The sequence below is a fragment of the Colletotrichum fructicola genome, assembly GCF_000319635.2.
Source record: "Colletotrichum fructicola Nara gc5 chromosome Unknown KSG_Nara_v1_contig11, whole genome shotgun sequence".
In the NCBI taxonomy this organism is placed as follows: Eukaryota; Fungi; Ascomycota; class Sordariomycetes; order Glomerellales; family Glomerellaceae; genus Colletotrichum; species Colletotrichum fructicola.
Window position 1 is genome coordinate 1362899 of NW_027094061.1, and position 26444 is coordinate 1389342.

At 52.7% G+C, this 26444-nt stretch overlaps 12 protein-coding genes across 12 annotated transcripts; 6 read left to right on the forward strand and 6 right to left on the reverse strand.

Annotated features, from left to right (window-relative positions):
• Positions 1 to 918: 918 nt before the first annotated feature.
• Positions 919 to 3534, reverse strand: CGGC5_v016908 (uncharacterized protein; the record flags this gene model as incomplete). The annotated part of the gene is made up of 6 exons (XM_066153642.1): positions 919 to 1061; positions 1281 to 2538; positions 2591 to 2604; positions 2778 to 3008; positions 3070 to 3102; positions 3327 to 3534. The coding sequence occupies 6 exons, from the start codon at positions 3532 to 3534 to the stop codon at positions 919 to 921; spliced, it is 1887 nt and encodes a 628-aa protein (XP_066006975.1).
• Positions 3535 to 3777: 243 nt separating this feature from the next.
• On the forward strand, positions 3778 to 4409 carry CGGC5_v016909 (uncharacterized protein; the record flags this gene model as incomplete). The annotated part of the gene is made up of 5 exons (XM_066153643.1): positions 3778 to 3807; positions 3851 to 3934; positions 4020 to 4092; positions 4161 to 4309; positions 4395 to 4409. The coding sequence occupies 5 exons, from the start codon at positions 3778 to 3780 to the stop codon at positions 4407 to 4409; spliced, it is 351 nt and encodes a 116-aa protein (XP_066006974.1).
• Positions 4410 to 4707: 298 nt separating this feature from the next.
• CGGC5_v016910 (uncharacterized protein) lies at positions 4708 to 5004 on the forward strand (the record flags this gene model as incomplete). The annotated part of the gene is made up of 2 exons (XM_032025865.1): positions 4708 to 4794; positions 4864 to 5004. The coding sequence occupies 2 exons, from the start codon at positions 4708 to 4710 to the stop codon at positions 5002 to 5004; spliced, it is 228 nt and encodes a 75-aa protein (XP_031877576.1).
• A 1076-nt stretch (positions 5005 to 6080) lies between these two features.
• Positions 6081 to 7071, forward strand: CGGC5_v016911 (uncharacterized protein; the record flags this gene model as incomplete). Its single annotated transcript, XM_032025867.1, has 4 exons — positions 6081 to 6107; positions 6165 to 6203; positions 6335 to 6978; positions 7035 to 7071. The coding sequence occupies 4 exons, from the start codon at positions 6081 to 6083 to the stop codon at positions 7069 to 7071; spliced, it is 747 nt and encodes a 248-aa protein (XP_031877545.1).
• A 28-nt stretch (positions 7072 to 7099) lies between these two features.
• Positions 7100 to 8809, forward strand: CGGC5_v016912 (uncharacterized protein; the record flags this gene model as incomplete). The annotated part of the gene is made up of 1 exon (XM_032025868.2): positions 7100 to 8809. The coding sequence occupies one exon, from the start codon at positions 7100 to 7102 to the stop codon at positions 8807 to 8809; it is 1710 nt and encodes a 569-aa protein (XP_031877588.2).
• A 2445-nt stretch (positions 8810 to 11254) lies between these two features.
• Positions 11255 to 12678, reverse strand: CGGC5_v016913 (uncharacterized protein; the record flags this gene model as incomplete). Its single annotated transcript, XM_032025870.2, has 3 exons — positions 11255 to 11349; positions 11680 to 12397; positions 12460 to 12678. 3 exons carry the CDS (start codon positions 12676 to 12678, stop codon positions 11255 to 11257), a joined length of 1032 nt encoding a protein of 343 aa, XP_031877544.2.
• A 2916-nt stretch (positions 12679 to 15594) lies between these two features.
• Positions 15595 to 16961, reverse strand: CGGC5_v016914 (uncharacterized protein; the record flags this gene model as incomplete). The annotated part of the gene is made up of 2 exons (XM_066153644.1): positions 15595 to 16785; positions 16848 to 16961. The coding sequence occupies 2 exons, from the start codon at positions 16959 to 16961 to the stop codon at positions 15595 to 15597; spliced, it is 1305 nt and encodes a 434-aa protein (XP_066006802.1).
• Positions 16962 to 17168: 207 nt separating this feature from the next.
• CGGC5_v016915 (uncharacterized protein) lies at positions 17169 to 17497 on the forward strand (the record flags this gene model as incomplete). The annotated part of the gene is made up of 2 exons (XM_032025872.1): positions 17169 to 17383; positions 17443 to 17497. 2 exons carry the CDS (start codon positions 17169 to 17171, stop codon positions 17495 to 17497), a joined length of 270 nt encoding a protein of 89 aa, XP_031877553.1.
• A 50-nt stretch (positions 17498 to 17547) lies between these two features.
• On the forward strand, positions 17548 to 18693 carry CGGC5_v016916 (uncharacterized protein; the record flags this gene model as incomplete). Its single annotated transcript, XM_066153645.1, has 2 exons — positions 17548 to 18133; positions 18191 to 18693. The coding sequence occupies 2 exons, from the start codon at positions 17548 to 17550 to the stop codon at positions 18691 to 18693; spliced, it is 1089 nt and encodes a 362-aa protein (XP_066006800.1).
• An 833-nt stretch (positions 18694 to 19526) lies between these two features.
• On the reverse strand, positions 19527 to 21346 carry CGGC5_v016917 (uncharacterized protein; the record flags this gene model as incomplete). The annotated part of the gene is made up of 9 exons (XM_066153646.1): positions 19527 to 19556; positions 19613 to 19724; positions 19791 to 19886; positions 19935 to 19943; positions 19996 to 20002; positions 20057 to 20227; positions 20521 to 20626; positions 20674 to 21279; positions 21338 to 21346. 9 exons carry the CDS (start codon positions 21344 to 21346, stop codon positions 19527 to 19529), a joined length of 1146 nt encoding a protein of 381 aa, XP_066006801.1.
• Positions 21347 to 24232: 2886 nt separating this feature from the next.
• Positions 24233 to 24983, reverse strand: CGGC5_v016918 (uncharacterized protein; the record flags this gene model as incomplete). Its single annotated transcript, XM_032025876.1, has 2 exons — positions 24233 to 24820; positions 24867 to 24983. The coding sequence occupies 2 exons, from the start codon at positions 24981 to 24983 to the stop codon at positions 24233 to 24235; spliced, it is 705 nt and encodes a 234-aa protein (XP_031877540.1).
• A 783-nt stretch (positions 24984 to 25766) lies between these two features.
• CGGC5_v016919 (uncharacterized protein) lies at positions 25767 to 26420 on the reverse strand (the record flags this gene model as incomplete). The annotated part of the gene is made up of 1 exon (XM_032025878.1): positions 25767 to 26420. One exon carries the CDS (start codon positions 26418 to 26420, stop codon positions 25767 to 25769), a length of 654 nt encoding a protein of 217 aa, XP_031877585.1.
• Positions 26421 to 26444: the final 24 nt, after the last annotated feature.

Sequence of the window (26444 nt, forward strand, 5' to 3'; positions counted from 1 at the left end):
CAACCTCATATCAATCTCTAAATAGGCCTCGGGTTATATGTACACCGCACCCCCTGAATGTAGATTGGTGACCTCCCCATTGCCCCATAATTTACGACATCAAGCGAGCTAACATACGGCGTGGACAACTGTTACATACAGTAGTGCTACTGTAAACTCTGGCTGACAGTACCCTTGAACACCACCCCACCAATGCTGCCACGGCCAAGCGACGACCGGGGACCGGCTCACTTCCGTCTCACAGTGTGAACCCTGGGCGTCAGAGCCGGTCAACATTCGCCGCGATCTGAAGAGCCAACATGCGTCGTAGACGAAAATATGCGCGAATGATACCGTCGTTGGTTTCCTCTGCTAATTGTAAGGTCAATCGGATTATCTCGACTGCTGCCTTACCTCCTGTTTAGCCCGTCTGCTCGACTTGTCGATATCCTTGGCCGACCATAACGGGTTCCTGCTCAAACGGTTGCGAGCGTGGCTGGTGGATGTTACCAATGCGGTCACTTGTTCGACTTCCCTCACTGCCTCGTCGCAAAGTGCCGACTGGCAGCCCGTAACATCTTGGACCCAAGCGTCACGGTACTGTTCAGCCCAATTATCAACACGGGATGCGATGCATCCATTCCATTAACGATTGGTTCGGCAGCAGCAAACGTTGTTGCGATTGAATGGACACCTTCCATTGTTTCTCGATTTGCTTACATTCATACTTCTCATCGAGTGCCCCCTTCAAATCATCGCTTGCCCCCCTCAACATCCCAGTCTGCCAAGCTGACACCATCTCCGCGCAGCACTTCTTCTCTCCGAATGAAAATTGTTTCATGTCGGGTTGAGATCATTTCTGCAACCACCTAAAGAATTCGAGCCGTTTGGACATGCCATTCATATATAGCGCTCAACACACCAGGAAAACCTTGGTCACTAAGCAGCCAAAGTGGGGGCAATCTCCTCACCCCAGGCCCTGAGCTCCTCCAAACGTTCCTTGATCTTTGCTAGGTCCCCCATCACCACCGCTGTGAGTGAGGCAACACTCTCCCGAATCCTGTCCCTGCGGCTTTCAAGACCTGATAAATTCATAAGTCGGGCACGTAGCTTCTGCGTCACCGACGTGTCGCTGATTCGGCAGCTTTCTAGTTCTTCCAGTGCGGTTCGACAATGGAGCACCTCTTTCCCCACCTCATCTACTTCGTCCAGGTCGCCGTCAGACGGCGGAGAGACAGCAAGCAGGGGGCGCCATCGCTGGGTTCCAGCACGGGACAGAAACTGCAGCAGATCCCGCATACCTTTCAGTTCAGCTGCGACCTGCAGTCCGTCTGACCACACCTTGTTATGCTGAGTTCTCATGACCCGGGCGACGTCTTCCATGTATGTCGCTTGCTGCTTGTGCCAGAGATGGTAGTCAGCCAGGGTTATGATCGGCGGCAGCGCGGGTGGTATCACGATGCTCTGCGTCGAAACGAGCGGCGCCTGCAGCTTGATGTCAGACAGAAATGAATCATGATGCGCTCCACTGGCCAGGGCAGCGAGAATAGGTCGCCAAATTCCGTAGTCGGTCATGGCGGGGATCTGTTGACCACTGATGATGTGAAGGGCGTTGACCATCACCGCAACACCGCTGTCAGCGTCGTTCGTCTGCTCTGCGCACTGGTGAAAGGTAACATCAGCATCACGGCGGAAATGTGGCGACAGGTGCCCCAGCCTCCTCCTGATGGCGCCTTTATCCGTAAAGGCTGGTTTCGAGTCGAAGATAGTGACCACGTTCTCGGATATGACGGCAAGTATCCAGTGGGTGTGATTATTGAGGTTTGTGGGAGCCAGCGTAATAGTACCGGCGTTTGCTGCTAGGTCGTGATCAAGGTCCTGCGGTGGTTCTTGTCCGTTAAGCAGCAGTGGATGAAGGACTCGCACAGAGAGCGGGCACAGGGCGGCTGCCGCTTTAATGACCTGGTAAATCATCCCCTCTTTGACATGCTGGTCAAGTGCAAGGCGTTCCAAGTCGAACCCGCCATGCGATGTCTGCGGTGGCGTAGCTAGCCGTGAACGCTTGGGAATCACAGGCAGTGGGGATCCCGATCGCTTTTCCATGCTGGCCATGCTGGCCAAAGGACCAGCGCCCGCATGAGCAGACGGAGAGAAGTCGCCAGCAACATGACGCTCGACAGTATCAGACGACTCATTAGCCCCGAGGGCGAACTCTGGAGCAGGACTTGTGGCAGGTACAGCCGACGATCTTTGCGATCGGGACATGCGCTCTGGCAACTCTGCTTGCACGACAATCGTTGAGCCGGCCGCAGATGCGGGAGAAGGCTGATGTTTGTCGGTTTCGAGATAGGTATCAGGTCTGATCCTATTGTCAAGATTGTTGAAAGTTGGTGTCTGGCCTGTCTGACCCCTGCCGTTCTCCGAACTAAAGACCCCGTAACCGGCGAAATGACCGATGGGCAGCACCCTAACTGGGGTGGGCTGCGATAGGGTGGCATTGATGTCTGACGGAGATGCTGCTAGCTGGCGGTTCAGCTGGGAAGCATTCTCGGGCCCAGTCTATTCCAGAAGTCAGGTCTTGGGAACACAAGTGGGGGCCATTGGGGCTTACTGGAGCGGGTACGTCTTCAGGTTGACCTCCAGCCACCCCATCCTGTGTGTCGTGATCTCCGTGTGAGGGGAGTCGTCTCCAGATATCGCTCAAAGCTCTGGTGGTGTATCGTACACCTCGTAGCTCCCCGTCCAATGCCCACAGGCTGGTAGGCGACCTCCCCTCGTTCAAAGCCCACCGAACCAACTTGCGAATGGTGACAAGAGCATCATGGGAGATGTGATCAATATCGACGTCATCAGGCAACTAGCCTCGTCCGCCGCACAAGCCATCGAGTTCCCTATGTAGCCCCCGCCGTTCATGTGGTCTTCCTGGCACACGTGGTCCTGGCACACGTGGTGGCATTGTGCGCTCTTGGCTGTCAGTCGAATGCAGATTCTGAGCTGTGGCAGAACGAAGATCCGTCGTCCGTCTGAGACTGCGAAGGAAAGCGCGAAGTCAGCAAGGTGATCGAACCGGAAATAGACGGGAAGACAGACTAGGTTCGTGTGTGTGCGTGTGTGGCGGGTGCCCTGAGAGCCCGAATCTTATGCTGGCCGACGGATCGTGGGTGGATATGCGATGTTTCCTTGGTTCCCTGGGTGGGAGAGCAGGTGGCCGTACAATAGTCCAGAATTTCGCTATGCCTGAGGCACCGCGGGGGGAGGGGTTAAGGTTTGCTTGTCATTATGTAATCACCAACCCCACAAGCCATCGGCCGATACAACGCCTGCATCACTGCGATTCTTCATCGCACTTTCCCTATCCGTGACCACTCCAACCGCATGTCGTTGGACACGTTGGTGACCCACGGTGCGCAGGAGGCCGCGGCGCGTCGCACCTAGTGTGCAAGCCAGAACGGGCTCACGTTCGGGGCGGTCCCGGCGGCTGTGGCCTGCCGAGGCGTGTATCCCGCGCCACGCCAGGTCGACTACTGCATTTGTATCTGCGATCCCGACGTCCATAGTGTTGCCCGCAACATGTCTCCACTGATTACTCTGCCTCGCCTGGGTAACGGCTAGATGATGGTCCCTCGTCATCTGCCGCATCCGAGTCTAGCACGAGCACCAACAACACGGCGTCGTCACGCAGGAAGAAGAAAAGAGCTCAGTCCCTCCCGCAGTCCGTCAACCACACAGAGTTTGCGTGTCTCTGTACCAGCCCAATCACCGTGAGCATCGAGACTGAGAAGCCCTGCGGCTCCGAAGATGAGGCCAAGGCTCAACTCCGGTTTGGGGGTCAGCCCAACTCATCCACCTCCAGCAGCTGCTCGGAACGCAGACCATTGGTATCAGTCTACCGCTGCTTTATATCTCCGGTTCCACCTGGCAGCTTTTGTTTGCTGTGAACAAGCCTGATCGCGTTGTACGTCAACCTCCCGGAAACCCCCACCCCGCCTTGCGTTACCTTTCTTGACACCCAGACGACACGCTGACGTGATTCCGCGCAGGAGCTCCTACACGCACATCGATTCGAAGGCACGCGCACCATCATGGGTGGCTCCCAGATCCTCGCTCTCCTTCGTGCGCTGCGAATATGGAGCGAGACGGTGTTCCGAGACCGGTTCCTGAGCGCGTTCGTGCGTGACTAGCCGTGGCCATGGTAGAGCAGACGTCTCTCCCGGGATACCATCGCATGGAAATGTGGCGCAACGTCGTGGAAACCGACACAAGAGTCGGTAATGGCGAACAACTATTCAGAACCATAACGACGTCCATGCACAACAGCGAAGTCGACGCAGTACAGTACCTTCTACCCTAAACGTCACACGTTCCAGACCGTGCCGTGACTAACGAAGAGTTTACCGGTTCCACCGTTCCCACAGACTTGCTCCGAATGAAAGAACCTCTCTTGCTCCGATGGCAAGGCCCCAGCCCACGCGCGGGCTCGCCTATACGACTGGAATCCCTAAACACCAAGCTCCTGGGCTGGCGGATCGAAGGGGTCTTGACTCTTATGCGGTCTCGCGCCAGAGGCTGAGCCCGAGATATTCAGCATTCCTCGATTTGGGGAGATGATCAAACATGATGGTTGGGAGCTAGGATACAATCACTTCAACACATCAAGTCTCTGAAGCAGGCCTGCGAAGTCCACCAGGTCCCATGCTTTTTACACTCAAAACAATTCATCTCATCAGCATGCTTTTGAAAAGAGCGCACCAGCTTGGGTTCCAGGCCGTGACAGGCTGGCAGAATTGGAATCGGTCCACGTCCAATCAGGCTATAGTATGTCGCGCGTTGTCCAGCCATAGTGCGCACATTCCGTTAGACAGCGGCTGAACTCCTCGCTCGAAGACTCAACGGATACAACCTACGTTCTGGGTCGCAAGGGACGGAACCAGCGAATATATTCTGTCTCTTGTGATAGAATCGATATCGACAGTTGCGCCTGCAGTCTTGAGGGTGCTGAGGAGAGAGGATAGCTCCCAATGTTGATCAGATGTGGCATGTGTTGGAACCCATCGAATTTTCTTTAATAGTAGTAATATGCCCCAGGTTCTACACATAATATGATCTGGTCAATTGGGTAAACCACTAGCAGCTGGCGAATGCTGCGCGATAGCCTATGATTGAATGATTGAATGAACCTCGTCCACGTCAAGCATTATCATGCATTGATTGCGTGTAGAGCTTTGTATTATCTGTTGTGAACCACACCCTTGTGGAATATTGTTCTGATTGGGATGCGAAGTGGGGTTTTGGGGCTCTTTGATAAAAGCCCATAATGCTTCTGGTCCGCCAGGCTTTTTGGTGTCTGCTGTGCGCTGCTAGGGGCAAGCCTTGTAGATCGCTATTAGGATGCACTGTGCTTCGGGGGAGGCTGCGGAATAGTTAACGTTGGGGTTCAAATTATGTAAAACGTGACTACGCGGCAAAGTCCCTCCGCTTAATTTATCACACATTTTCTGTTGCAAGGCATGTCCTGGGCACCGTGCGTTGCTTTGTTCCTTTTCTGGCTTCTGCCACGGTGCCTCCAGTGGCCGCCTGTGCTTGGCTGGCTGGGCTCTCCTCACTAACGAACCTGGGAGGGACTCTGGGTTGGCGGGCTGGGGTGGAAGGGTGTGCCAGGGGTGGTGGTGTGCCAGAACCAAAATCAACAACCCAACCCCTAAGAAAGGACGAACTTTGGGTTTGGTTCATGTCCACTGCATCCATCTATCCTTAACACTGACGTGACTTCGTCTGTGCTGCAACTGCCTGCTAGTCAGTTAGCTCTGTTATTGCATTGGGAGGGCCCCGCTCCGCCGGCTGCAATTTCTAGCTGCAGGTGGCGTCACCCTCCTTATAAAGGTGGGCTACTTCCCCCCTTGTCTCGTCTTCTTTTGTTCTCATGACACTGGTGATGCATATGTATCGCTTACATACAGTCATAAGCATAAATCTCTTCCTCTTGGAAACACACTTCGATTCTCTTAACTTGCCCCACACAGGGCTCGTACCTGATGGGCTAGCACTGTGTACAACCTATGGATGGATTTTCAATTGAGGCCGTCCCCTGCCCGCAGCCAAGGATGGACATAATCAAGTATACCCCAGGGGTGAGACATCACCCGCACTGTAATGAGCTGCATTGACTCCAAACATCTTGTTTGCAGACAGGCAACCACAGCCAGCGATACATGTTTGAGACAGACGTAACAGCAGGTTCTGGCTCTCCTGAATATGGAAGGCTTGTGCATAAAGAGGAAGCTACATGTGCTCTATACTATATCGCTTGCACACGAACATCTCTTTCGTCACCCTCAACTAACAACGGCTACTTCAGAAAACGCAAGGAAGAGTGGCCGCCACTATGGACCCCTATGCCATCTGGGTTGACAAGCGAATGAAGCAGTTTGGTCTCTTATGGGATACCGCACGCGATGTCCGAACCGCCTTCAGGCACATTGGGGACCCTAACGAAGTCGTAGACGCATTTTCGCACCTGAATCGCTCGGCACGTCTCGAAAGTTTCATGGAGCACTTCCGAGAGTTGGAGAAAGCGACGGGTCAAAAAATCGACTGGACAAACCTGGAGCAGTGGATCAAGGGTGCCCAGGACCACGTACGCGGAGAAGTCGGAGAGACAGCCAGGGCATGCAAGCTGCTCAAGATTGACGTGACCGATTTGGGGCTGGGCGATGTCTACACTAAACTCGAGGAGCATCCATTTCAGCGTTCATGTGCTCGCGTCTTCGGCCCAAACTGGCAAACAAGATTGTCCGAAATCGACCGCACCTACGGCCTCGGCACCACCTCAACTACAAGGATTCTCATGGACAGGCAGCAATACCGGCAGGCTATTTCTTCTCGACAGAAGAAAGTTCTGCAGGATTTCGACAGGCTCACCAGGAAGCAAAAGCACTTTCCCGCTTTTCGGGAGAGATGGGCGAAACTAGAGACCGATGCCAGGATGAAAATGCTGCAACGGTATGGGCTTGCCCAGATCCAAGACGCTGACATATACGCTTACTTGGAGGGGGTAGAGGTTCGTTGTACTTGTCCAGCACTCAGCTGCGTTGATCTCTCGAAGAGTGATGAACTACCATCGATGCTCGAGACGCGGTGCCGATCGCCGCCGCAACGTTTCCGTCGATCAGACGGCCGTCACCATCTGCTCGGCGTCTGGGCAGGGCGTAAAGCTCCCATCGTGGTGGAGGGCGTATCGCACTTGGAATATGACGACAGATTCTCTGACGCAGTGAGGGAACCTTTGTTTTACGACGATGTTGTCTCTCTGGGCGCAGATCACGAAACACCGCTGCAGATCAGCTCGATGCTAAGTAATCCTAACGCGCTGTTCTGGCAGCTGCAAGGACAAACAGAGATATACCGGTTCCTGGGCAGCTTTGCAGACACAATTCACGACGCGACAACAGACGAGACGGGGACGGCCATCCAAGATAATGATCTTGACGTGGAAGGAAGCCCACCCATTGCGCGTACTTTCTTTCCAAAATACAACCACGACATGAATATCAACCTGGACGACTTGCATGAGATGATTAGAGCATCACTCGACGAAGCAAGAGACGATCTGTGGCAGCTTCGTCAAGACCCAGCCTCTTGGCATAGGAGCACAAAGAGAATGGCTCAAGGCAGCGGCTCAAAAGAGCTTCTGACCATACTCTTCGGTCGCGTCGACATCTTCGGCTACTTGGACCAGCTAGTAGGAGATGCCATACAACAGGCTGGCAGTCCTCTATTGACTGAGGCGGACGAAGACACCATAACGATTGCAGCATCGCTTGACTGCGCTCTTTCTGCGGCGTTCGAGGAGAGGTTGGCCCATTTTCGATGGATTATGCCACCGCCAGCGGGCTCACTCACCAAAGTTGGCCACCAGCTGTTGGAGCTGATCAGGGAGAACGATCCGATTCTCCGTCGTATGGGGTTCTCGGCGGTGATGAGAACCATCGATCGAGAAGTCGTAGGAGGCAGGTCCTTCCCTGTGGCCGTCTCACAGATCCTCAGCGACCTGCACGTCTTGGCTGTCTGCCTCGAAGAGACCGAGAGCCATCATCCATCGATCTCCGACTGGGTGGAATACTTTCAAAAGTCCAACTCCTTTTACGTGGAGCAGACTGGCAGACTGCGGCCCTGGAAGGAGATGCTCGAGAAGGCGGTTAAAGCGATGGGGGACGCTGACGAGCTCAATTTTGCGGGAGGACACCGGGCCTTTTGGCAACGACTGGATCAGCAGATGGGAAAGGTATCGCGAGGAAATGACGCTCTTGAAGGCGTATTCCGCGAGATAGAAAAAGACATGCCCCTTGGGCCCGAGCCGTCTGCAACAAAGAATCAGACGGAGCATTGGGTCCCAGTCTTCAGCAAGGCGCCCCCGACGGCAGCCACCGAGACTCAACGCAAACGAACGCGTCAGCGACGGGGAAAACACCAGAACGGAAATCCCGATCGACCGGTCGAGCGGTCGACCCAGCGGCCATCATGCAGCTCGTCGCGGAGGTTCTTACCGCGTATCGAGCTTCCAGAATCGGACTTTTGGCTGTCGCTGCGAGACGGCACCCAGCAGACCTTCGCCTGGGACGACTTTCGCAAGGCGTTGTGCAGCATCGGCTGCAGCATGGAACCGGCAGGAGGTTCGGCTGTTCGCTTCGTTCGCCGTGACTCCGAGGGCGGACGATTCTTTTCCATCCTATATCATCAGCCACACGGCGCGTCCGGCGAGACAACTCTCAACCTGGGCCAAGCCCGACGGTTATGGCTCAATAGGCTTGAAAGGCGGATCATCTTGGACTAAAAGAATTTTTGCTTCCGAACGTCTGTCAGTGTCAAGTGCCGCGCTGGTGGGTATTCCATCCGCGACGTGGCATGATATCTCATGTCGTAGCATCGATGCAGGTAATTCAATCGGACCCAAAACTTTGGCCGGGTCTTGTCAGGTCAACCTTCGTAGCAAATCTGTCGTACATCCTCTTGGTTCAATTAAAATCACATTCACATGCATGCTGTCCCGAGATCGCTATTAGTTCCATACGTACAAAATCAAAATCGGCTCTCACGTACAAATCGCCCTTCAGGTCTTGAAGAGGCGGCCTTGAGGTGAAGTTGTTGAAGTGCCGCTGGGGCAAGGCATATGGATGCATGTCCCAGGGGCACCCGTCTCTGGAGCAAGGATCTGCTCTGAACCTGGCGGAAGTCGTCGATGCAGAGCCCATGCGGTTGCCGACCCGGGGAACTGTACCACAGTCAAGCCTACAGACCCACATCATCATTCTGCTCTTTCTCCGCGGGAGACAAGCGCATGAGCCGAGCAGTTATCCAGCCCTACCCTGGATGCTCAGTGTGCTACCGAAATGGGGGGGGGGGGTTATATTTTCGCCTAGGGGGCATGCTCGAGAGCCACTCGCCAGCTGTCAATCCTGTGAACGGAGAACAGGCAAGTCCTGACCACTCTATTTTTTCAAGTTCCATATGTCTGACAATGCGACTGGCAAACTGAAAACATGATGATTGGGCCCTGACGAAGCTGCCGATCCGGTCCCATCGCTCCTTCTCAACGCCTTGAATAGCCAGCAAGCATTGACATCGGCAAACGGTAAGTGGGGACCTCATTTCATTATTCACGACGCAGAGAGGCGCGCTTCGAGCAGCAATATTTCCCGAATCCATTTTGAAGCTGGATTTTCGCCAAAAGAAGTCTTGACCTGAGTCGTAGGAGGACCACAGCAGCGGAAATCGCAGGCGCATACAGAACGGTCGGCCGTTCCTTCCTGCTTTCCTCCAAACGAAAACAGAAGCGAGACTGCCGCGCCAGCAACTGAACGATATCCTACCATTATACGCAACGTAACTTCTCCAGCAAGACCCTCTTCCGTTTGCATCGCAGTCTTGTTCCTTCTCTTGACGATGCCGCCACTTCCAGCTAGGATGCCGTCACCTGCTATTACGAGCGATACCCGGGTAAGTCCACCCCGAACCGACAGCCGCCGAAGCATACTGAAATTAGACAGAACTCACCCAAAAAGCCATTCGGCGATTTGACGCGGCTGGCTCCGCAGAACTTATGGATGGTTCTTAACCGGTCATTCTGGGCCACTGGAAAGGCAATCGTCTAGAAGACGGCGGATTTCCGAGATCTCATCATGGATGACGGGTGCGCACAGGAATACGCAACAGAGATCGTCACCTTACGCCTCATTCACAGCAGGCCTGCACTTCCGAGCCATTTTCAGGCATTGCTGAAGCTTGATTTCCCGCGCGTCAAGCACATCCATGCACGACTGCGGAGCACGGCCACAAACTACGTTCAGCGGTTCATGGACCGATGCCCTGGCCTCACGACACTGACAATTGATCGGTGGACTTGTCCAGTGAGCAAGATCTTCTGCATCTGCAGTCCGGCTGTGAACCTCACACACCTCAACGTGGGTGTCGACAGCGGGCCGACCCAAGACGAGAGCGACAGCAACATGGAGGCAGACAGCGATGGGGGCGGGGGCATCGGCGACACTCCTAGCCCAGTGCGAGGGATCCCAACGCTTCAACATGTCAATCTCATGTTCGCAAAAAACCGGCAAGGCGAAGGCCTGACATCGAAAGCTGTGTTGCAAGCGCTGGCACTCTCACGGAACCTGCGAGAGGTGGTGCTGAAAGATATCGTCATGGGACAACGACTTTGAAGATTGATGCCGCCGGTACTGCAATTCATCTGCATCTGTACGGTCTTCTACATCCAAGGGACGCTCGAGATATGGACGTTTTTCAAATGCTTTTGTCACAGAAGATGACAAGATCCCGTAGACCGCCTTCCTGTCCACCCAAGACTCATCGAAGCCCGTTGATGTATTGAAATTTTGTTATGCATCCCATTAGACTGAACCGGAAGATGGACAGGAGGATGAAAAGGAAGATGGAAGGTTGATATCTGACATGCTTATCATCTAACTGCCTAAGGTTACTCCTGAAACATTCAGGACCTGGGCCTGGAAAGCGTAGGACTCCCGATAGACATCATTACTTGGCCAGACGTATAGGCAAAAAGTAAGGAATACTTACTGGTTGCAGAAATACATACAAATTTCCTTAGAACATGCAGGCTTGAATAGGCTCAACTAATACTATTCATAAACCCGCAAAGTGCGCGAACAAGACGGACGCTTCAATTCAACTGATGGTAGCTTTGGATTGTTTAACAATGTGCACAACCGGGTCACTGTGAAAAGTATGGCCATGCGCACGTCATTTAGTTCTTGAACGCAATCAGAACTTGCAATGCATTCTCGATGTACTGCCTGTAGGGCCTTTTCAGTACGATGCCTCTTCGCAACGCGATGCCGACTAGTCACGTTAAGTACGGGCCGGCAATCTCTAACTCTCAAATCTTTTTGAGCCTTCAACTTTTAATCAATGGAGGCGTTCAGTATGTATTGATGAGGCCTCGGAGGGCTTAAACATGCGTATGTACATTAGTTTTATGGACTTCGTAATTAAGTTGATCTCATACCGGCCCTCATTCTGGTTCCTCAGGCCCCGCCGTTGCCTGAGTACCTTACTGATGAACGCCTAGCTTGGACTGGTGAGCATGCCCAATCCCAAAGGCTCCTTGCTGTCTGGCGAGCCGAATCTGCTTGAAAACTAGGTAAAGGAACCGTTGAATCCTTTGCGTACTCCTCGTCGCATGACAGACGCGCGCAGCAGTTGATGGCGTCTTGGGGGGGTTCCTCTCTTGCTCTGGGGCTGCTTCGCTCGTCTCTGCCCTCCCTTTCGTCATCCCATCGTCTCCAGTCTTTTCAATCTGCGGCCTTTCCCGGTCAGAAATGAGTTCACTTGACCATCCCTCCAACTCGTCTAGCTTGCTATCGTCAGTCGGACCCGTAGTAGGCCTGCACTCGCCGTCGGCTTCCATGGCGAGTAGGTCGTGCAAGCCATCCTCAAGTAGACCGACGAAGGAATCCTGTTCGCCCGCATTGGCTGCACTCGCAGTCCCAGTGCCGCTCATGACACAGTCCTCTACACCGCAGATATCTTGGCCGAAATGTGCTGCCTCTGTAGGTGAACCCTGTCCTGCTGAGCTAAAGGGGTCTTCTTCTGAAGGGGTCTCGCCTCGTTGGGTGTCTGACGCCGTATCGCCGAAGGTGGCGAGGCAATGCACATCAGCCTCGATCTCGTAGGGAGCGTCCGCATCTCCACTCTCAAATTCATCGGCTGCTGCGTCTGTGGCTCTAACGGAATCAGGGTCTTCCTTCACGCTGGGTGCAGCCTTCCTCTTTCTGATATCACCGGTGCCCAGCAAGTGACTAGGTTCGGCGTCGATTGTCTTCCGTCGACGGCGTGTGCCTCGGCGTTGGCCTCCGATTTCGTGCGTGCCGTTGACGAGTTCCGCCAGCTGGTTCAGACGCACGTCAGTTCACGCGACATATGTAACGACGATCTGCTGCCGCGGCTCACAAATTGGTTCACGTCGGGCATACTTTGGCCCTCGGGAACGTGGACGGCGCCATCTAGTTGTCCGTAGGTCGGATTGAAGTGGATGACGGCTGAGAACACTCGGGCACCCTCGCCCAGCTGCACAGCCTTCCGTTTCGCGCTTTTCCCACATTTCCGGACCTTCTCTTTGGCCTTTTTGTCGTACTCAAAGACGGCCTCGCGCGATGCCACAGGGGCCATGTTCTCTTGACTTGAGAGATCTGAGGAGACTCGAAGTTCAAACGTGATCGACGACAACACAATGACTGAGACTGGCTATTGGGATGCGCCTGCATCGCCCTCAAATACGGCTTCTGTCGAGCGGAAGCCATCGCTGGCTTTGTCACAGGCTTCGGTGTGAGCCAGTTCGCTCCCTCGCCACTTCTTTAGGGGTCTTCGCAGTCGCGCCCATAATTGGTTTCAAGTCTCAAGCTATTCAAATGAGTATTTTGTAAAAGCCCAGCTGTTTTTGGCTGCACATGGTGGCTTGATGAGCAAGCCCGAGTGTGTAGGCGTGTGCTCGAAGCTGAGGCTGTGCCTATGTAGCAGCAAACAATGGCTCTTGAGTTGTCCCAGTAACTAGGTTGATTATGACACCAGCCGATGATTGCTTTCCCGACGACGTACGTTTATGGCTGCACAGCAGGGGTGTTTGTGTCTTTGTCACCCCGCTTATCCGAAGATTCACAAGCGGCTCAGATGCCACAAAGTCCTGGAAGTATGGAACCAGAACCCGATTTGGGAGGCGGCTGTAACTCAATAACAAGGTAGCATGATGGTTCGAGAGCTGTTTATGACTTCGGTGTATCAGCAAATCAACGGTCCGCAGCCCATTTCACCGACTGCCATCTCGCCATGGATTGCCGCCCTCTATGTCTTAGCTTGCCTCGTTGTATTCTACCTTACTGCTCATCACCGGCTTGGCTTCGGCAATCAACATACTGCAGAGAGCACCTCAGATGGGCGATGAGGCGTACAGTCGCGATCGAAATCGGTTTCCGGTTTTCGATTCTGCAAATTTGTAAAATAAGAGCTGTTAATGGCTTATGTTGCTGACGAAGCAGGAAACATCTTAGCAGCGGTACCAGTTGCGTGGACCTGCGATACTTGGCTGCAAGATCCAGTAACAGCTGCGGTCATGGCTCTGCGGATTATTCTGGGCAATGCACTGTTTGTGTTCTTTTGTGAAAGGACACAGTACCCCGAAAGCAGACCTATGGTGAGGACCTGCTTATGCTGCTTCGTTCCGTGGCTCGCAGCAACAAACATGTCGATTATTCACCCTCAGCTGCTTTTAGCCTCTGATTACCGTCGACAAGCCAGCAGCCGAATCGGTACTTGAGCAGTCTTGGACCCTCCCAACCTTCAAAAGTGTCTTCTCGGACGGCGAGTTCTGGCGCTTATGTGAACTTGAGCCGCTTGGTTCTCTGGATTGGCCCTGGCAAAGTCAGTATATATCAGAGATCCCCTTAATGTAAGGGTCTAGGACAAGGTCGGTGCCATTGGTCTAGCCTACTACTACGAGCATTCCAAGCTGGAGGAAAGAAGAACCATTCTGGGAAAGAGTGGTGCCCTTCTCATCTTTAAATACATGTGAGTCTTCTTCCAGAAGCTTCCATTGAGTATGGGCCGACAAGGTTCTCATAACCTTCCACGATATTCTGTAACCTTCCAAAGTATTCCATAGCTGAGGGTCTAGCCGAAGCTTCATATCGGTCCATAGACCGTGACACTTAAACGAGAATCGAGCTTCAGACAGCGAACTCACTTTGCTAGGAGCACATAGAATGCCCTTCAATAACCGTTCCATGATCAGCCTCACGCGTCTCATGCGAGCTTCGCCTGTTGGTAAGTATATATGCACTTATCATCAAAGCACAGTGATAAGGAGGTCGGGAAAATGGGACGCGATATCACTTGCTGTTTGGTGAGGAGGTTGCACTTAGTCATTACCCCAGCTTACGTCATGCACCTATGTCGTCACTGATGGCACCCCCGGTGTTTTGCCGACATCCCTGGGGGGGGACAGGTGTCATCCGAACTTCTCGAATCCGACAAAACCATCTCCGGATGATCAGCAGCTGAGACACTATGGCGCCCAACCTCGCTGCATCACAACACGAGCTCATTCGCGACATGATTTTCAGTGGAAATTTTACTGACGTTTCTATTGCTAGAACTGCAGGATGCACGCCGCGCACTATCTATAACATCCGAGCCAATCTAGAGTGCTTCGGTCACACGAAAGCTCTATCGAATGGGGTTGGACGGCGAAGAAGCATCACTCCACTAATTCTTGCTGCTCTATGCGAACGACTGATTGAGAAACCCGATCTATATTGAGACGAGATGGTGATATTTCTTTCGGATGAGTTTAATACCCTAGTGACGGCCTCGAGCATTAGTTGTGCCCTGGCCTCGGCTGGCTGGAGCAAGAAAGTGGCCCGTTGCGTTGCTCAAGAGAGGAATGCGGATCTGTGGGACTTCTATTTGCATGAGCTGTCAGCTTTCCGGTCTTATCATCTCGTGTTTGTAGACGAGTCGGGCTGCGATAAGCGCGCTGGATTTCGTCGAACCGGGTGGTCGCCGCTTGGCGTAACCCCCGAGCAGGTGGCCCGATTCCATCGCGATCGCCGGTACCAGATCTTGCCTGCTTACGCACAAGACGGTGTAGTCCACTCGCGTATATTTCAGGGAAGCACGGACAGTGATGTTTTTGGAGACTTCATTGAGGAGTTGCTTCACTTCTGCGGGCGGTGGCCCGAGCCCAAATCTGTAATTATTATGGATAATGCATCATTCCATCATTCCGAACGAATCGACGAACTATGCGACAGAGCTGGGGTCAAGAAGTTGCTCTTACCGCCTTACTCGCCCGACCTCAACCCCATCGAGGAAGAGTTTGCTGAGTTGGAAGCCTTCATCAAGCGGCACTATCAGCAACACGACGGCGTTCCTGAGCAAGACTTCCCCGGATTTCTGGAGTGGTGTCTGCAGATGGTTGGAGCACGGGTGTCAAGCGCCCGAGGTCATTTCAGGAACGCTGGCATTGTTGTGGAAGAGCCATGATGAAGAGAAAGGTGTGAATGGAATTTGAGGGTAGATGCAAGATAAATATTATGACATGCTGCTGAACTGCTCTGCCCATGTTCTAATGTCCCTGACGAAGCGTTTCGCGACCCCAATTTTGATTCCTTGTTCGATGAAGAATTCGGAATTCTGATCTTCATGGATCTGCTCGAGATCGAAACCATCACCAAGCGCCACATCAAATGCCCTCCGGAATTCCTGTTTCAGCGTTTCGCATTGCACTTGGGAGCACTGCCAGTCGCAGTATTTTCTCATCGCCACGTCTCGCGGTCCTGCGGCATGCAGTGGTAGCACTACCTGACAGCGGATGTTCGATTCCGAGCATGGCGTCATGGCAACCTCCGCTGAAGATGGAGGCGATGAAGCTGGCATCACATTAGTGATATTGATCGGCGGGCAATTACCGAAGGGCGAGGTCTTCGCCTTGGCCTTTCGGTGCCTTTCTTCTTCCTGCTGCTCCTCGGCGTATAGCTGATCGCGAACTTCGTCAGGCACATCGTTGTGATTCTCCAGCACGCCACCCTGCTCCACGTGTCGGATTAGGGCTCTCAAATGATGAGACTTCAGCTTGTAATGCCTCTTCCCAACTCCATCCCGCCAACAATGGGGTCCAAGGTCACAGGGCGAGCCAGGACATCGCATCAGGCTGTAGACACGCTGCCAGGTAGACGGCTGGCCTGTAGATGACTCTTCAGCATCAAGCAGCACCGCCCGTTCCTGTAGCCGATCCTGCGTGATAGAAGAGAAGCCACGCTTGGTGCCCCGCTTCGCTGTGCTCGACGGCCCGCTTTCCATGTAATTGAACGAAATTTTGATTGTGATCGCTCGTCCAGCACGGTGAAGGTGGCTCCAGTTCCTCATTTGTCTCTCTACAACATTCCAGTCTATGTCAAGGTCGTCGAACCGTTTGACCAGGTCACGCTGGGTGCGGTCGCGCACGGATACGACGACGTCAGTATCATCAATCTTGAATGACTTGTTGGAGGGCAGCTTCTTTGTAACCAGCCGATCAAGCTTGTGCCGAAGGGTTCGTGTCCAAAAGGCATTCGGGGCGAGGACGAGGTCTGGTTCGCTATCTCTGGCAACTAGTTTCTTGTTCGCTGTCAACTTCCATTCGATAGAATAGTGAACACAAGTAGGTGGCTGCTCTTCGTAGAGATCGTCTTCATCCCAGTCACTCAGCTGCAGCAAGGGAAGTCTGTCGCCGCCAGGCGGCGTCTGACTTGGACTACGTGAGGAGACCGTCTGGATGTCCTCAAGTAATCTGCCGCGGGGCTGACAGTTGCACGCTGGCCTCCATTAGGATCGACAGCATCCGAGAACTCGTCCGCTGGATCAAAAGCAGGCCAGTCATAATCGTCGACCGTCAAGTGACCTGTATCAGAGAACTCCATTGCTTTGGCAGGCTGGTGGATGGACATAGAAGCCTCGGATAAACGAAGGCAGGATGGCTGACCACGTGGCTGTTGTTACTTGGGTGGAAACCCTTCCAAGGTAGGAGTATTCTTCGCTTGTGGCTATGACCCAGTGCTGATGGAACCAATGGGCAGCATTTCACAAGTAAGGGATAGCTCCGGAATAATATTAAGCCGTGACAGACCATGTGTACACGTCAATTGACTGCTGACATCAGTGTACTCGTGAACCACATTTATGCTCACCCGAAGGCTGGCTACTCAATATGCCGCTGTGGTTTTGCGACTGGAAATCCTGCCGATATCCAGCTGTACAACGAGATGGCGATTGTTTGTTATGTCGCAAACACTTATGTCGCATCCACCTTCGAGAGCCATGGCATGATTGCCCACGCGCAGAGGTCTGACTCAGGAAACTACGAATCGACCACATTGACACCGCTAACGAACTCTGCGATAGGAAAATTGGGACGTTTACTCCCTTCAGTACGCTGCAGCAGAACATCATGACATAGATCAGCTGTGTCGGAAGATCGATGTCTCGAAGCTATGTTCCCGCGCGTCGATGATTAGAAATGGCGTTCCTTGCAAGGTTGATCTATCAACCAAGCAGCTGTCTGCTATGATGGGCAACCAGAATTGCCACGCCGAGATCGCCTTCGAAGATGGCGTCGTATGGATCGCCCGTTTTCGTCTTACCAAAACAACGTCACCACCGCAGGAAGTCCGAGACTTCATCGTTCGAAGCGAAGCCGCAACGATGAGCTACCTTTGCGAAAACACTAGCCTACCGGTACCTCGCATTTACGATTGGTCCGACGAATCCAATCCAGAAAACGACATTGGGGTCAGCTTTATTCTCATGGAAAAACTGGACGGACGGCCTCTCGATTGGAGGGCAGCGACTCCGGCCCAGAAAGAGAAGATTCTGCAGCAAATTGCAGACATCCATATCGAAATCGAAAGACACCCCTTCGAATCTATGGGCTCACTTGTCACATCACCACAGAATCCTCGCCACCTAGAGGTACAAGGGCTTGCGCAACAAACAACATACCAATTGGAAGCTGGCCACGCTCTCGGTCCTTTCTCTACTCCTGCAGACGGTTCCGCCGCCATCATCGAGGCATATCTCAGCATGATAGCTAGCGGTGAACTCATTGCCTCTCGCCCGATAGACGCCTATCTGACGCATCGCTTCCGCTTAGATGTTATCGACCGCCTTTGGACCGGCTCTGCAGCAGAGAATCGATTTTTCTTGAAGCACCCGGACGACAAGGGCGACCACATCCTCGTTAACGATGACTTTGCTATTGTCGGAATCATAGACTGGGAATGGACAAAGACGGTCTCTCGTGCGGAGGCCTTTTGCTCCCCGTCGATGATGTGGCCGATTTCCAAGTTTTACGCAGGCTCTAACGAGCTAGCCCAGGATGAATTAAGACTTGCTGAAGTCTTCCGCGAAAGAGGTCGGAAAGATCTATCTGAATACATTCTGACAGGCAGGAAGGTCCAACGATTTTTTTTCGCCATGGGATCTGAAAGTCCTTCAGATGTGTCCAATTTTACGTCCCTTTTTGCGGGACTTAGAGAAGCCTTCGACTATAAGCATGAAGAGTGGGAGCGGTGGAGAAAAGACGCCCTCGACAGATGGAGAGACGACGATCATCTGCAAAATTTGGTACAACAAGACTACGAGAAGGAAGGTTGATAGTATAAGTAGGCGAATCGCCCAGCATTAAGCACATGATGACAGTCAAATGATGACTTAAACCATCGAGGAATGCATTTGATGAATTTGAGACCACCTGTTGCATAGATTCGACGGCTATACATTCCTGAGTCACCGCGTCGTTCTTCTGGCTTTATTCCTCATCATGCAACCATGTTAGACACATTTACCAACCCGACAAGTAATTTGTGAAATGGATGTACAATGTCCCTCGAAATCCACTGGACAGTCAGCTCGATTCTGTGAACCGGATGGTTTGTCTATCATTGATTGGGTCAGAAAACATAATACAGGTCGACGCGGGGCGTAGGAACAACCCACGTGTAGCACAGAAGCGGCCACCGCTCAAAGCCCAAGCGTCACACCCTTCTTTAGCATATTTTTCAGCCATGTTTCCTGCGAGCTGCGGGCTGCGACGTTGGTCGAGGTTTGTGAATTGGATTTAGTTGTGATGCTGCGGACAAAATCTTTGAGGTCTAGATAGAATCAGGGATCGGAGGGGATGATGAGACTTCTCGATTCTTATATACTTGAAGGTCAACAACAGCAGTCTCCTGGTTTGTACGCTATTGGCGGCAAATTATGCCATCGGGTGCAAGAAAGGCCAACCGAGAGCACATCTGCTGCAAGCTGTGGACAAATCGAAACGATCGCCATACCTCCCTCATGCAGGGAAAATTTAGATAGGTAAGCCGATTCTGAGGTATCTTCCCATTTCTTAGGCATGGCGAAACGAACGTCACGCGCAGTATGCTATCCGTTGCCTGGCGTCCTAATGAGGATGTGCATGCATGTTATCGCCGGGCCCAGACCTAGTCTCCAACGCTTTGTGTCGGGTAGCTCTGTTCATGTCCTGAATGAATGTGCGTGAGGGCAAGCCCAGAAGGGGAGGACCTACTGTGATAGGCTGGCCGAGGCCAGCCCGGCTATAAGCGGGGGCGGAGCGGCCATACGATGCCCCGAGGGGGCCGGGGACCCCGGCTCGTCTCGCAGACTGATACAATTTGATTCTACACGAATTCAGCCGCTCTTTTAGTCAGCAGCCGACACGGCCACGACAAGTCGCGATGCCTCACCTTGTCGGAATACTGCCACGCTCACCGCCCACCCTGTACGCGGCAGAGTCCGGCCAATGAGAGGGCAGAGATCTCTCTGGCACATCATGGCTCTCACTGCCGCATCTAAATACAACCTCATTGTACATACCATGCATCTCTTACCCACACTTACTGACCCTATACGTTAACTAGTCAACTGTATTACGACCCCACCTGCACTAACATTGATCCTTGTGAGCACCGTCAGTCTTCCTCCAGACCAATTTTCCGGACCTCTTCATTACTGTGTTTTGATAAACATGTGTATACACACATGTGTGTATGTGGCAGCAAGCGAAGCTCGGGTGAGGCGCACAGGGTCGATTCCTGATCGTTTCCTGAAGGGAAATCGATGTGCCTCTCTCCTGGCAGAGTGAGTTCGCTCTGCGGAGTTGGATTCTTGTCGAAAGGGATCTCTGATATATACTGATTTTGCCAGGGCCAAGTCGAGAGAACCAAGCGGCTCAAGTTTGCATAAGCGCCAGAACTCGCCGTCCGAGAAGGCGCATTTGAAGCTCGGGAAGGCCGAAGATTGCCCAAGGACCGGTTCGGCTGCCGGCTCGTCGACGGTAATCAGAAGCCAAAAGCAGCCGAGGGTGAATAATCGACATATTTGTTGCTGTGAGCCACGGAACGAAGCAGTATAAGCAGGTCCTCACCGTGGGTCTGCTTTCGGGGTTACTGTGTCCTTTCACAAAAGAACACAAACTGTGCATTGCCCAGAATAATCCGCTGGACCATGACCGCAGCTGTTTCTGGATCTTGTAGCAAAGTATCGCAGGTCCACGCAACAGGTACCGCTGCCAAGATGTTTCCTGCTCCGTCAGCAACACAAGCCATTAACAGCTCTTATTTTACAAACTTGCAAAACCGAAAACCGGAAACCGATTTCGATCGCGACTGTAGCTTGGTTTCGGGTCTGTGTGTCGCCTTCTTCGTTGCTTGGTGTAGCCTCCAGCTGAGGTAACATGCTTTGGCTTTGGCCTGTTGCAAAGGTCGGGCCAAACACGCCTCTGGTGAGTCGTGATCCCTTCTCCTGAAGGCCAAGGAGATCCCTTCGCTCGGCCTCCTTCCTGAGGTCCTTCGCGACCTCCCCAATCGTCAATGTTTTCTCCTCAAGCTTATCCTTGTAGATTCCAGCGTATATGGTGACCCAACCGCCGAATATTGGCTGGATGGCTCTCGTCAAATCTTCAAACCAGGTGTTGGGGTCTTCCACTCCTCCGGTTTTTCTCACAAGCGCATGGTTGGTGGCCATCTCCCAGGAGGTGATCCATCCCGCGAAATCCTTAGGCACACTAGAAAGGATCTTCGTGGCTGTCTGGTATTTACGCCGGGCTGCAGTCTGCTGCTCCCTCTCAGTGGCACCAACACTTGTCCGTAGATTGGCGTACCACGTCCTGAGGTCCCACATTGCACGACAGGAGCTCTGGCGCAAACCATAGTCTACCGTATCAATGACCCACGCCTTCAACCTCTCTGAATTAGTTTCTTGCTCTTTGTATTCCTTGTAGTCTTGCTCATACACTCGCCATTCGAATGTGAAGGAAGCTTTGTCTTCTGCCGTCAGTTCAGACAAGTTTCGAGCGCGTAAGTGTGGGTCGGTCGATTCAGTCGTCGAAAGCGCAAGGTCGCCTGTCGAGGATTGGCTGACTGTCTGGGTCGATTGCCCACCGTGGCGGGTCTGTCTTCCCTGTGGGGAAAGTTGGTCTAGGTCGGCAGCGCGAGAAGAAACCTTCCGATTGTAGGTTTCAAATGCTGGTCGTTGGGGCTTTTCCATCAACGCTTCTTCGCCGTCAGGATTGATGCAATCCCATAGGTGCAAGCTTATAGACTTCGTCTGGAATTCTTCGTCCCAACGGCCCCAGTCTTCGAAGGTCCGCAGCAGCACCTTCTTCGACGTAGCGGTATTGGTCGACATCGTATCTGCTTAGATTGCACGAAGCTTGTTCTAGAGCGATATGAGACTCTTAATTGTTAGACAAACGATGTTGATTTAATGCAATACCACTGAGGTCCATTGATCAAAAGGTGATTGTTCTGCTTGATTGAGGGATTTTCTCCTATACCGGTCCGAGCGGGGTTCTGTCTTGTATTTACCCATCATCACCGGTTCTTGCATATTATTCAATGCATTTCTAGCATCCCTTTATCCAGACACAGTCGTCAATCCAACAACTATGCGTATGCACTGGCAACTACATATGCTGCATTTTCCGCTTCTCTTCCCAGACATGCTATGTCCCAATCGCGTTGATTGTCATGCATATGGAGCGTTGGACTAGGCCTCGACCGGAATGCTAATAGCGAATACTTTTGCTATCCGGGCGGTAGTTTCTGGCCAACAGGGCGATACCCCACTCAGCTAAGCCAATCAAACCTTCAGCATCAATCGCGTAGCTAATTACGTACAACGCAACGTTCTGCGCGATTAGCTTCGCGCGGGTGCCCAACTATCGCAAGTCATCAACTGCGAGCAAAGTCGTCAATTGCGTGAAGCCGACAATGACAGTAACTTACGCGCCGTGGTGGTTTTCAAGTTACCTAATAGGCTCGCTGGGATCGCTGATAAGTGGGACACCGCCAGTCTAGCCAGAAACTATCGCCCGGATACATAACAAAACTCATAGCGGTGCGGTCGACTGATTTGGACATTGCATGAGACCACCACATGACTGGTAGTGTAAGCCCGAAATGAAGCCCTTGGCGGATCTTCTTGCAAGCTCAGAGCATTTTCAATGCCCAGTTCTTGATGATACTGTGAGCAAGAACATTTGCTATGTACAGTACATACATACAGCACCATGGGCGCACCTCTGAACCGAGGACGTAGCCAAGATCGCTTATCACCGCCCTGTTCCAGGTCTCAAGGCCACGCCGCATATCAAAGGAATCCCTCCACCTCGAATCAATAAACGTCGCTCGTACAACAATGTTATCAGTCAGTGGTAGTTTGGTCGTAGACAGGCCACGTGGGCAAGCGGAAAATCTCCTTCGACGAGCGCTGAAGAATGCTCACAAACGCGCCCAAGCCGAATCACGCCTACCTCTACCGAGGCAAGTCCCCAGCTGCTCAGAAGCTCGCAATCAAGTCGGGCTTGGACCGAGAAATCAAGTGGTCTCATTTACCAGCAAGAATGGAGCCTCCAGTAATGTTGAAGATCCAATTTCCGGCGATGGGGGTTTCGGACCGTAATGTAATCTTCGTTGTATGTATATGTCGATAGCATTAAGGGTGTTTGCGGTCAATCCTACTCGCTGGGAATGGATTGAAGGTACGAGAGACATTGTCACACATGGACAAGCGCACGCACTTGTGGGCGGAACGGTCGACGAGATGGTGCTGGTAATTTAAGTGTACCATCCGTTTCGATGTAACTTATGGTTCTTCACTGCGTCTAGACAGACTCGTCCAGTAAGACTAAAGTAGCCCCAGTCGCGTGCTCGTGCGCGGGTTACGCCTATGAAGACCTCGCATCGTGTGCCAACCTGACGAAGCAGTCTATCCATGGAACCTTCTAATCGCAGTCGAAAAGAGCCTCTTCCGAGCGAATCCTAGTAACGGGATCGTCCCAGTCCACCTCTCCTGAAGCTAAGAAAACCAACCTGTCTAGTCGTTTTTGTGCGTCGTCCAGGATCTGCAGCTGGTGTTCGAGTCTCTGGATGCCCGCACCGATGCGATCGATGACAGGCTGCAGCCCGGTTGCCGTGGCCTCGCAAGGTAGTGGGAACGGATTCTTGCTTTCACCGCCTCCATTTCTCATAGCTGAGCCTGCAGTCTCGCAGTTGATGATTGCCGCAAGCTTGTCTCTCGACCTACTTTGCGAGCGCAGTTCTTGGGCTGAGATCCCTAGGCAAGCCAACGTTTTCTCTAGGGACTGCTGGCTTACCACCATCGGAGGTTTACCCGTTAGGTGCGACGGCTGAATGCCTGTATCGAGACAGACGTGCTGCTTCAGCTCTTGAAGGGCCCTGTCTGTCAGCCTGCCCAGTCCTGAAGTAAAGACAATTGTGATGTTGAGCGACACAACACCATGAACACTCATATTGGTAGAGTAAAGCAAAGTATTTGCAAAAGAATCGATGAAGTGAGAGAATTTTGAGAGATAGCAGCGTGATAGTGTGAGTATTACTGCTGAAGGGGGTCAAAACATCTCTTGGTAGAACTTCTGATGCAAAAGCTAGAAACGGAAACGCAGACTTGGCATTGTTCCTCGTATCCAATCGACTCGAAGCCAACTCATCACAGCCAGAATAATAACCCTTGCTGATTCAAGCTTTGGAGTAAGCACTAGCAAAGCTGCATTGTTCTCCTACTATATGCATTCATATCGTGAGCCGGAAAGCGCTTAGGGCGACGACAATCCAAACTGATCGTTCCTTCCCGCGATCGAGAGAATGCCACGTTATAGCTGTCTTCTCTATACCACAGTATGCACAAACGCAAGCACACTCATAACCAAGCTCGCCGTCAAATCTGCAATGGCTGCCCCAAAAACATCTCCTTTGCTCGCCTCAACCTCAAGCAGGTCTGCCACAGCCTGAGATGCTTTGTACAGCGAGATGGCAAAGGCTGTCGCTACCGCAAAGAGGACGACTACAAGAACATTCAATCCCAAAGACACGAAACGGAGAAGCCTGAACTTGAGGCTGGCAAGCAGTAGAATAGTCGAGACCAACGTCAAGGCCAGCCCGGCGGACAGAACAGTCTCCAGGTTTGGACACCTGTCCACCAACCCTTGCAACTCTTCGATCTCCTGGGTCGAAGGGAGAAATGAGGTAAGGTCCTGAGCCAGACGAAACGCAGAGCCAGGAATTGCGGCGCATTCTGAAGCAACGCATGCGTACTTGGTGCCCACCGACACGCTGGACGGCAGACGGGCGGCCACCAGAGACTCACCCGATGCAACTGCGGCAGTGACCACGCTGGACGCCGCACTTTTCACTGCTGTGGCGATGGACCCGACCACATCAGGGACCTGGACAAAACGCCGCACTTGTTCGTGTAACTGCGCTGTCGTTAGTCACGCTTTTTCATCGTCACGAGTTACATACCAAAATCTCCACTATGCCCTTCTTCTCATTCTCATCATCCTGCAGAATTCTGACGGTTACCGCGAGTATGACTAGCGTCAAGACGACGTGCAGCGCTATGATAACCTTGGAAAACATGGCACGATGGGGAGGAGGGTGCAGACGCAGTTGTGATAGAAAGCCTAGTAGCAGATCTGAAGAAACAATACGCCCATAAATAGTGACTCTCAACTCCGGCAAAGGGATGCGTTCGAGAGGCATTCGAGGTCGGTTTTGGGACCGAATCCGATACCACGGTTCATTGCAGACGCTTATGGACCAAACTTTGTGGATGTGTCAAAACTCCAGACCCCAGTTGTGTGGCTCCTGGCAAACGCTCCAGAAAGCAGCAACGAGCTTTCCAGCATGATCATTTCTTTTTATGTAGGACGCCTCAACGAGCGGCTTTCTGCTTGAGCGGTGATGGAGTGTCATTTCTAGGCAAAACTCACCACGACAACAAGCGCAGCCTACATGAAGACGGATAAGCAAATTCGAGGTTGAGACCAGATCACCTGCATTAGACAACACTCTTTGCAGTTGTGTTTGTCTCTCGTCACGGGTAGGCAAGCGTATAGTTAGCTAGCGCAGAAACGACGATCGGCGTCGCAGCATGGCTTGTTTTGCTTGGTTTTCTATCTCAGATTTACATCTTGGCTATCATTTTGTTATTGTGCATCTTACACAGTTCTGTGCCGTAGCACATACAGACTGACGAGCTGATTGCCGCTTGACTGCACCTACGCGACGAGCGATACACTGTGCATCTCAAAGGGCGCTCCACCGGACGCTCGCTATGGCGAACTTGCTGCTTGTTTCCTTCGCTACTGTACCATGCCAGCTTCGAAGCCTTGCCCGCTTCGCAGACACCTCTGGTCTGTACTAGCGGGGCCCCCATCTGGAGATTGGTATGACTGGACGCGGATCAAGGCTCGTGTAAGCAGTGAACTCCGGCTCTGACAGGTCTTGATTCGCCCTGAGGTGATAGTCGTCGATCATCAATCGAACGCACGGGAGGCTACATTGGACCAAAGCACTGCACAGCTCTTTGGCGGTGTCTAGATATCCCAGCAGAGCGTCGCCGCCATCCTCAAGTCGGTCATGTATTTGCTGCAGCTGCTTTTGCTGTTCTCTTCGGCTCATCTGCTCTAAGCGGGGCTTCTCCGGCAGCACACACAGAAGTGCGTATTGGCCTGGCCCCCAGTCGCGGCGCAGCTGGCATATATCGTGCCAGATCTGGAATTCTGACTGTAGACGCCTCATCTCTCTTACCTCAGCCATAGTGATGCTGGTCTTCAGACATAGAGCAACCTCCTGATCACTGCTGAGACGGGCCATCTCCTTGTGAAACAGCACACCGCTGTAACGCCGGTAGAACTCACTCCGTGCGCCGCTCTTGATAGCCGACCATATCACTGCGAGTTCAGAGCTTTCCGACAGACGAGAGTTCCGGTAGAAGGCGACGGCCTCGCTCAACGTATCGAGAATGATTCTGCACTCCCGAGGCATGCTTGGTGGCAATCCATACGTGCCCATGTCGAGCACTCGGCCACTGCGCAA